Source organism: Chrysochloris asiatica, unplaced genomic scaffold, assembly GCF_000296735.1.
Source record: "Chrysochloris asiatica unplaced genomic scaffold, ChrAsi1.0 scaffold00012, whole genome shotgun sequence".
Taxonomy (NCBI): domain Eukaryota; kingdom Metazoa; phylum Chordata; class Mammalia; order Afrosoricida; family Chrysochloridae; genus Chrysochloris; species Chrysochloris asiatica.
In genome coordinates, this window is record NW_006408530.1 from 23,235,829 (window position 1) to 23,246,112 (window position 10,284).

Here is a 10,284-nt window from a genome sequence, read left to right on the forward strand (position 1 = left end):
TATTATGATCTTGATGTCATCTTACAACTCTTCTGGTTTAGAGGCATTAGTGCCTAATGCATCAAATCTTTTCTTGACATGATCTTTAAATTCAGGAGGGATGTGTTCAAAAACATATTTTGTCTCTACAACCTTTGCTTTCCTATCACCAATAATTATCATTACATCTTGATAGTATGTTTGATCAATTTTAAACTGAAGAAGTTGGTAGAATTCTTAAATTTCATTACCACTGACTTTAGTGGTTGTGTATAAATTTGAATAGTGTCTTTAACTAGTCCTCCTTATAGGCATATGAATATTATCCTATCACCAACAACATTATACTTTAAGACTTATCTTGAAATATTATTTTGATGATGAATGTGATGCCATTCCTCATCATTTTGTCATTCCCATACTAGTATACCATGTGATTGTCAGATTCAAAATAGTCAATACCTGTCCATTTAAGCTCGTGGTTGTTATTGTTAAGTATCGTTGAGTTGGTTCTGACTGGTAGCAAGTCTTTATAAAGTTTCTGAGGTATAGCTGGTGGGTTTGAACATCTGGCCTTGTGTTTCAAAGTCCAATGCTAATTTTATAGCACCACTCAGTAATGCCTACAATATCATTTTTGACAGCATACAATATTCCTAGATTCATAATTCATACATTCCATGTTCCCATTATTAATGGATATTTGCAGATGTTTCTACTTATTTGGAGTTGTGACCCATCAGCAAATGATGGTCCTGGAAGATTTCCTCCATTTTTGTCAGAAAGGTCAATTCTACATTGAGGAGGCAGCTAGCTCTTACCCAGTTGTACTTTAAGTGCCTTCCAACTTGAGGAACTCATCTTACAGCACTATATCTGTAAATATTCTATTTCCATTCATCATGTTTCAATATTCAATATTGTGGTGTTATTTGACAGTATTCCACTGTTATTCGTAAGGTTTTCAGTGGCTACAGATTTAGAAGTAGTCTTCCACTCCTTTTTACAAGTATGTTTTAGTCTGGAACCTCAGCTGAAACCTGTCCACCATGGATGGCCCTGCTGATATTCAAAATACCCGTGGAATAGCTTCCAACATTACAGCAAAATGCAAGCCACCACAGTGTGACAAACTGACAGATAAATGGTGGTTTCAGCTCATTAATGCCTAGGAAATCAATTTTTATGGCTTCCATTTTGTATTTGACAACAATCTTCCCAGATTCATACTTTATGCAGTCCATTTTCTGATTATTAATGGACGATTGCAGCTTTTCTCCTCATTTTGAGTTGTGTCTCTTCAGAAAATGAAGGTCCCTAAGGCTTTGCACCATTCACATCAACTTTACCTTGAGGTGGAAACTCTCCCAGTCATATTATGACTATCTTCCATCTTGAGGTCCTCATCTTCAGGCACTGTATCTGATTGTATTCTGCTGCAATTTATAAGTTTTTCAGTGACTGAATATTCAGAAGTAGTCTGACTCATTTTTTGTAGTCGTTCTTAATATGTAAGCTAAACTGAAACTGGTCCACCATGGCGACCCATCTGGTATTTAAAATACTCATGACATATCTTCTATCAGCACAATAACACATAATATATCACAGGTATGACACATTACTTATTTACTTTGTCTAACTGCTTCAATTTCCCAGTCTTAATAAAAATCATGTAGGGACTTCAAGTGTAAGGAAATGAAACAAAACAAATTCTTCACAATCACTAAGTATTTCACAAATTATTAGGTTCTTTAGTGAGACCTTACTGTAACACTGCATGGAAAACTATTGTGTGGATTATTGCAAAAATACCTATTGTTTCAGTAGCAGAGAATCTTTGTGAAATGATGACGAGTTGAAAGAAGGTGCACATATAGTCAAACAGCTCTTTTGTATGAAATTACAATTGCTTAGAGTAAACCAACTGCATGCCCAGCATGTGGTTTGGGTCATTGAATGGACATTATGACACATACTTTATCTGATTCCAAGACAATTTGAAAAGACATTTGAAACAGTAAGCTCTGAACTCCAGCTGATATAATAATGCAAAAAGACTTTAAACAAAGCAAAGCATCCATTTCTAGCTTTCTTGAGACTGATAAATGCTTCAGACTTATAAAACTCCTGGCTGCTGCACCAGCTGAGAAAAGGTGTATGTACTTTGGGGAACATTTAAAAGTTTAAAGTGACATGAAGACTTATTTCAGGAGTGGTTTTTAGAATGATCTAAAAATCTGTATCCAGTGAATTGTAATATCCACTTTCTGATTGTTCTTGTAAAGCATATGTGGAGGAAAAGTCACGGAAATAAAATCTACTTGCAACCCAGGAAACCTCCCCAAAAATAGGAGTGAAAGAAAAGTTCTATTATTGTATAATTATTTAACCAGAATATGATGCAGGCAATCTGCTAAAGAGATTGCAAAGATAGGAAGAAATGACAAAAGCAAACTGGAGTCCCTGCTAATATTAAAACAAATTGTTTCAGTGAAGAAACAGAATGATCAGATCTGGCAGAACTTTTAAAGGATTTACAAAAGTACTGTCATAGCTCATAGATATTGCAGGTTCTATTACACACTATTACAATGAAGTCAATTAAGCTAGTCACACACATCTTTTGGTTTCCAACGCTATATAAAAAAATTATGTTTATACCATACTGTGGTCTAGTGAGTGTGCAATAGCATTATGATAAAGGTTGAAATATTCTGAGAAACACCAAAATGTGATGGAGAGACACAAAGTGAACATATTCTATTGTAAAAATGGCACCAATCAACTTGCTAGTTGCAGGGTTAAGCCAAGACTTTAATCTGTAAAATGCACAGCATCTATGATGTACAATAAGGTGAAGCACAATAGAGTAAGGTGAGAGGGATTTTATATAGGGTTTTAGTACAGAAAATTCAGGAACTTAAAGGAAACTTCTGACATTTATGTAATGGTGAATAAATTGGGTGAGTGTTTATCTCAATGATAAAAAACTATATACATTTCTAACTTTTTTTTAAAAAGTTACCTTTAAATTGGTCACATCTGTCCTTAAAACAATTTTGAGACGCTCTCTGTGTGAGTACAGGGAGAAAATACGTAATTCTGAAATTTATCTTGAGGCATCGGTTCTGAGAATTGTTTTGGACCTGGTTTCTTAAATAGGGTGTATTCTTAAGCAAGAGGAACCTTTAAGCAAGCAAAGTCACATTAATCTCTAAAATGTTTGACCAAGTAATTTTCTTAGGATATAATGGAGATTTATAGAAATGACAGGCTGCATTCTCAATGCCAAAGTTTCTTTGGATTCCAAATGGAATTTTGGCCTCAGACCTTAGCATTGTCACCACCTCATGTCAAGAGTCCTAAGTTAATTTGATGTGCTGCTGTTACTTAGAATTCAGAGACATTATAGGTAAGGGGATACAACAATCCATTCAGATTTTAAAGATAATTGTTTATTTTATAGTCCTTCCAGCCTAGAGCTACATCTAGGCCATCTCATTTCATTCTAATCTTGTTCCAGGAAACACTGAAAAGTAAGAGTCCTGGGGTAGCACTGTAGGATAAGCACTGGACCTAAAGGTCTGTTTGAACTGCAAGGTTGGCCATTCAAACTCACCAGTCACTCCTCAGAAACCCTATACAGGGTTGCTATGACTGGGAACCAACTTGAAGACACTTAACAACAATAAGAGGAATATTACCTCAAGTTATGTATATATGTTAGTTTAGAAAGACAAAGAATATGCAAGAGACTTTTTTTTTTTTAATTTAAACACCAGAAGTTTCCTTTAAGTTCTTGAATTTTCTGTACTAAAACCCTATATAAAATCCCTCCCACCTTATTCTATTGTGCTTCACTTTATTGCATATCATAGATACTGTGCATTTTACAAATTAAAGTCTTGGCTCAACTCTGCAACTAGCAAGTCAATTGGTGACATTTTTACAATAGAATATGTTCACTTCGTGTCTCTGTATCACATTTAAAAGTGTCTTAGAAACCATCTAAAGTGGCTTCTAAGAAGTCATTGGAGAAGGCAATCCCCTTCCCCTTTTCTCACGAGGAGAAATTACTCATTTATTTTAGATTTGTACTTGTCCTTACACAAAATAGCAACCTCTGCCATCTAGCTTTCTCTACCTTGCCTTGAAAATATGCCATTATGAAGGACAATGCTGAAACATATGTCCATGTTGTTAAGTTTTTCTATTGAAAAAAAGCATCATCATTAAAGGATCATGTTTTTAAGGAAAAAAATTTAATACATAATGTTGGAAGAATGCTTAAACTCCTATTGCAGAAGGAAATTTGGATTAATCAATGTACCATATAGTAAATTAGAGCAAACGTTTATCAAATTATAAGTTTTGAAACTTAAAAAAAATACTGTCATAAAAATCTAGAAAGAACAAGGGTCAACAATTTATGTAAATGTTTATTGAAGGAACCAGTAAAATTATAACACTGGTCTAAGAGCACTAATGGAATTCATACTTATACACATTTTTAAGGAAACATATTTGAATATTTTTATAGGTTAGATATAAAACTAATTAATGTTTCGTATGACAATAAAACCATAAACTTTCAGATTACTATTTATATCATATATAAATTAGCATTTAATTTTCCAGTGTGTTATTGGTAGGAGTACCTTCAAGTTGGTTCTGATTCATAGCACCCCTATACAGGGTTTCTGAAGAGTGAGTGCTGAGTTTGAACTGTTGAGCTTACAGTTCACAGCCCAGTGCTGATCCTACAATGCCATGCTAGGTCCACAAATTCTTAGAAATCTGGTTCTGACTCACATTTTTACTGTTATGTGCTCTCAAGTCAGTTTCAACTCATAGTGACTCTGTCAGGTTTCCAAGGAACAGCTTGTGAGTTTGAACCCCTGACTTTTCTTTTCAAACCAACCTTGTTGACTTCTTTTCAAAACAACCTTGATGGTTGCTAATCCTACAGTGCCACATCAGGACTTCTGACCCTATATACAACAGAACAAAGTACGGTTCAGTGCTGTGCCTTCCTCACAATCATTACTTGAGTCCATCAGAGTAGATGTTGTGTCAGTCCATCTCACTGAGAGTTTTCCTCTCTTTTGTTGACCTTCTACTTTATCAAGCATGATATCCTTCTCCATAGACTTGTCCATTCTGATAATATGCCTAAATTATTTTTTTCCAAGAAAATTTGCTTATTCTTCTGAAAGTTCATGGTACATTTAATAATGTTTGCTGATAGCACAAATCAAAGGCATCAAATCTTTTTCATTCTTAGTCATTACCTACTTTTTTTATTCATTGTCCACCTTCTGCATGTATATGAGATGATTGAAAATACCATGCATAGCTTCAGGCATGTATTAGTCCACAAAATGACATCTTTGTCTTTTTAACACTTTAAAGAGAATTTTTTTGCAACAGATTTGTTCAGTATAATACATCATTCAATTTATTGATTGCTGCTTCCATGGGCAATGATTATGGATCCAAGTATAATAAAATCCTTGAGAATGTCAGTATTTTTTATTTTCATTCTTCATCATATTGATTATGAATACAGTTGTGAGGATCTTTGTTTTCTCTATGTTGAGATATAATCCAGGTTGATATCTTTGATCTTCATCATTAGGCACATCAAGTCCCCTTTGCTTTGATTAAGCAAATGTTATTTCATCTGTATATCCAAGGTTGTTAATGAACATTCCTCCAATCCTGCCATATTCTTCATCATAACGTCCAGTCTCTTGAATTCTCATATTGTTGTGGTTAAGTTCCAACCCATAGCAACCCTTTATAGGGACTGTGACTCATAGCAACCCTGCATAGGGTTTCCCAGGAGCAGCTGGTGAGTTTGGACTGCTGACCTTGTGATTCAAACCAATCTTGCAGTCCAGTTTTTGTCTTACAGTGCCACACCAGAATTCCATGTTCCCATATAGCATACAGATTTAATTAGTATGGTGAAAGAACACACACCATGTCACATACCTCTCTTGCTTTTAAATCACTCAGTATTCACTTGTTCTGTTAGAATGACTACATCTTGGTCTACCTACAGGTTCTGCATCCAGAATAAAATGTTCTGGAATTCCCATTATTTACAATGCTATCTATAATATGCTACGATCCACACTATCAAATGCTATTGTAAAATCAATATTCTATTCATTCAGCCAAGATCTATATGACATAAGCAATGATAGCCTTCATTCCACATCCTCTTCTGAATCTAGATTGATTTTTCTGACAGTTCCCTGAATGTATTCCTGTAATCTTCAGCAAGTTTCGCTTGTGTGTGTTAATAATGATATTGTTCAATAAATTATACCTTCCATTGGCTCCCCTCTCTCTGAAATGGGTACAAATATAGATCTCTTCTAATCAGTTGACCAGGTAGCTGTCTTTCAAATTTCTTGACATAGACATATGAACACTACTGTGTTGCATCTATTTGTTAAAACATGTCATTTGTTGTTCTGTGAGTTCCTGGAGCTTTGCTTTTCACCAATACTTTCAGTGCTGTTTGGACTTTTTCCTTCATTACCACTGGTCCTTGATTATAAAGTTCTTCCTGAAATGTTGAACATCAGTAGCTCTTTTTGATAATGACTGTATGTCTCCAATATTCTTTTGATACTTGCTGTTCCATTCAGTATTTTACCAATGATATTATTTATCAATACTGGTCGTTGCCCGTGAGCTGGTTCCAGCTGGTGTCAATCCTGTGCACAACAGAAGGAAACAGTGCTGATCCTATGCCATCCTCACAACTATCATTATGTTTGGTACCATTGTTGCTGCTGCCATGTTGATACTTCTCCTTAGAGGTCTTCCTCTTGTTTGCTGACTATTCACTTTACTAAGCAAAAATTTCTTCTCCAGAGACTGGTCCCTCACATGTCCAAAGTACTAGAGATAAAGTCTTGTCATTCTGGCTAATAAGTAACATTCTGGAAGTATTTCTTCCAAGACATATTTGTCTGTTCTTTTGGCAGTCCATGATACTTTTAATATTCTCCACCAACACTATAATCTTAGTGCATCAATTATTCTATGGTCTTTTATATTATTGTCCAACTATCATATTCATATGAAATAATTGAAAATACCATGGCTAGGGTCAAGCTGACTTAGTCATCAAACTGCACTTTTAATAATTTAAAGGTCTTTTATAGCAAATGTGCCTAATGTAATATGTGGTTTATTTTCTTGATACTGCTTTCATGAGTGCTAAATCTGGATCTAAACAAAAGGAAGTTCGTTGACAAATTCTATCTTTTCTCCATATACCATGATACTGTTTACTAGTCCAGTTGTGAGGATTTTTATTTTCTCTGTGTTGAGGTGTAATCCATACTGAAGGCTATATATTTGTTCTAGTCCAGCAAGCAAGGTTGTGCCATCTACATATTTAAGGTTTTTAACTCCCTAACATTTTGCCTATAGACTCTTTCTTCATTACATCCAAGGTCTTGAAATTCTTTCTTCAGTGCTCACAGCTTGAGAAACAACAAATATGATCTTCCTTTTAGTTTTCTGTTTCAGGTTTCTTCTCATTTCATTATAATACTTTACGTTGTCTTCTCCAAACACCCTTTGAAATCTTTCAGTTCTTTCACTTCATCATTTCTTCTACTCACTTTAGCTACTCTGTGTTCAAGAACAAGTTTCAGAGTCTTTTCTGACATACATTATGGTCCTACCCTCCCCACCTCCAGCCCCTTGTTTTTAATGACATTTGGCTTTCTTCATGGGTGATCTTGATGTAATCCCACAACTCATATTGGCTTCAGTTGTTAATGTTCATAACATCAAATCTGTTATTGAAAGGGTTTCTAACTTTAGGTAGAATATACTCAAAGCAATACCTTTATTTCATGGATTCTTTATATCAGCTTCAACTATACTTACATATGAACAATTGATGCTCTGTTCCCCAGTTCGCCGCTAGTCTTGTTCTGACTGATGACATGTAGTTAATTTGATTCCTGTGCATTCCATTCAGAAAAGTCCACGTGTATCTTCTTGTTGTTGGTATATGCTGTGGAGTCAGTTCCGACTCATAGCAACCCTGTACAGGGTTTCCGAGGCTGTAAATCTTTATGGGAGCAGAGAGCCTCATCTTTCTCCAGCGGAACAGCTGTTAGTTTCGAACTGCTGACCTTGAGGTTCGCAGCCCAATTCGTAACCGCCCATGTGTATATAGTCACCATTTATGTTGTTAAAAAATGGTATTGGATATTGTTGGTCTTGCAACATTCTCTCAGACAATTTTTGCTGTTGTTATTATCACCAAGGCTTTATTTCCCAACTACTGATTCTTCTTTGTTCCAACTTCCACATTCTAATCACAAGTAAATATCAGTTTTTCTTGATTGCAGGTTTGAACCATTTTAGAGTGCTAAAGTAAAAAATCTCCATTTTTTAAATCTTTGACATTAGTCATTGGTGCATAATTTGAATAATATTAGAGTATTAACCAGCCTTCGTTGTAAATATATAGGTATTTTACTATTACTGACAGTGTTGACCTGCAAGATAGATCTTGGAATATTCTTTTTTATAAGGAATGTGACACCATTCCTTTTCTAGTGTTTATTCTGTGATTAATAGTCCATACTTGTCTGATTCAAATTTTCTGATACCCATTCACTTCAATTCACTAATACCTAGGCTACTGATTTTTTTTTTTTCATCCCGTATAATTTTTGATGCTTTCCAATTTTTCTAGATTCATAGTTTGTATAGTTCATGTTTTGATTTTTCATGGATATTTACATGATTTCTTATCATTTCATGGCCTGCCATATCTTCAAATGAAGGTTCAAAAAGCTTTGATCCATCCATTTCATTAATGTTGACTCTTCATTTCCTGTCAATATACCAGACAATGTTCCACTGTTCCCATATGGTTTTCAGTGACTAATTTTTCAGAAGTGCGATGCTTCGTCTCTCTTCCTAGTCTGTTTTAGTGGACCATCTTAGGTGATCTTGATGGTATTTGAAGTACTAATGGCATAGTTTCCCAGCATCACAGTATCATACAAGCCACCACAGTATGTCAAATTGTTGATTGCCACAGTGTAGAGGTCTAATCAAATAACAAATAATCAAGTCAAACACAAATATATTTTTCTAAAGATGTGCTGTCCAGTAGCAGTCACAAGCTACTTGGGTTATTTGAATTTAAATTTAGAACAATTAAAATCTAATGATAGCATTTCATTTCCCAGTATTTGCCTAGCATCAACCTGCTTGGATGGTACAAATACAGAAAATTCCATCATTGTGTAGTGCTATAGAACAGAACTCTTCCAGAGTCTTCATTCATCTTTGAGCAGTCCTATTTTACCATGTCCTGGTTGGAGTGCATGTCCCCTTCCTTTTGCTTTATTCCCAATTTTTTTTTTTTTTTTTTTAATACAGGAATCATTACTATCTCCTTTATAACCTTTTCGGTTCTTCTTTCTGTTTTGTTTTTAATAAAATATTATTTAAGAGTCAGTATTTTGAGTAAATTCACAATAGCCAATCACTCCTCTTATTATTTAGAGTTTGACTATGCCATTGAAACAGTTATGCTTAGTAGGTTGAATGAGATATTTTGCTAGTTATGCCTAACAAGTTGAATGAACTTTTTTGACTAATTATAAAGTAGGAGAAAAATATTTTCTTGAAAATATCTATAGTTTAGGATTGTCCTTGGAAAACCCTTACAGGGTAGCTATGAGTCAGAACCAATTCGATGGCAGTTAACAATCACAACAGCAATGCTATCATTCATCTAGGTCTTCCTCAGTGCTCAATTAGTAAGAAGAAAAGTACCAAGGAGAATCATTATTTTATAACATAAATCACTCATTTTGGCATAGCAGGTAATTTTCTTTTCAGGTTTTTATCATACAGTATCTATGCTTGTGAATTATCATCTCTGATGGTTTGGACAGACATTGCTACTGTTTGACTTCTGTTATTGGATTTGCACCTGCAATTCAATGATTTTGTATTTTACTTTTTCAGATGTACAACAAATGGCGATTGACTGGCTCACCAGAAATTTCTACTTTGTGGACCATATAAGTGATCGGATCTTTGTTTGTAATTACAATGGGTCTATATGTGTCACCCTGATTGAGCTGGAGCTTCATAATCCAAAGGCAATAGCAGTAGATCCAACAGCAGGGTAAGAAAAATTTTTTCTTGAGTTTTATCTTTTATCTGAAAAGTTTTGATGAAAAAAGAATAGTGTCTGGTGAGCACTGTGGAAAATGACTGCAGATTCAATTAATATAT

General features: G+C 34.7%; 1 protein-coding gene across 1 annotated transcript in view; it reads left to right on the forward strand.

Moving 5' to 3' along the window:
- LRP1B (low density lipoprotein receptor-related protein 1B) overlaps positions 1-10,284 on the forward strand; it is a 2,342,762-nt gene that overhangs the window by 888,685 nt on the left and 1,443,793 nt on the right. Inside the window, exon 7 of the mRNA XM_006834597.1 lies at positions 10,012-10,174. Coding sequence (XP_006834660.1) covers positions 10,012-10,174 — 163 coding nt within the window. The remainder of the gene's footprint in view (positions 1-10,011; positions 10,175-10,284) is intronic.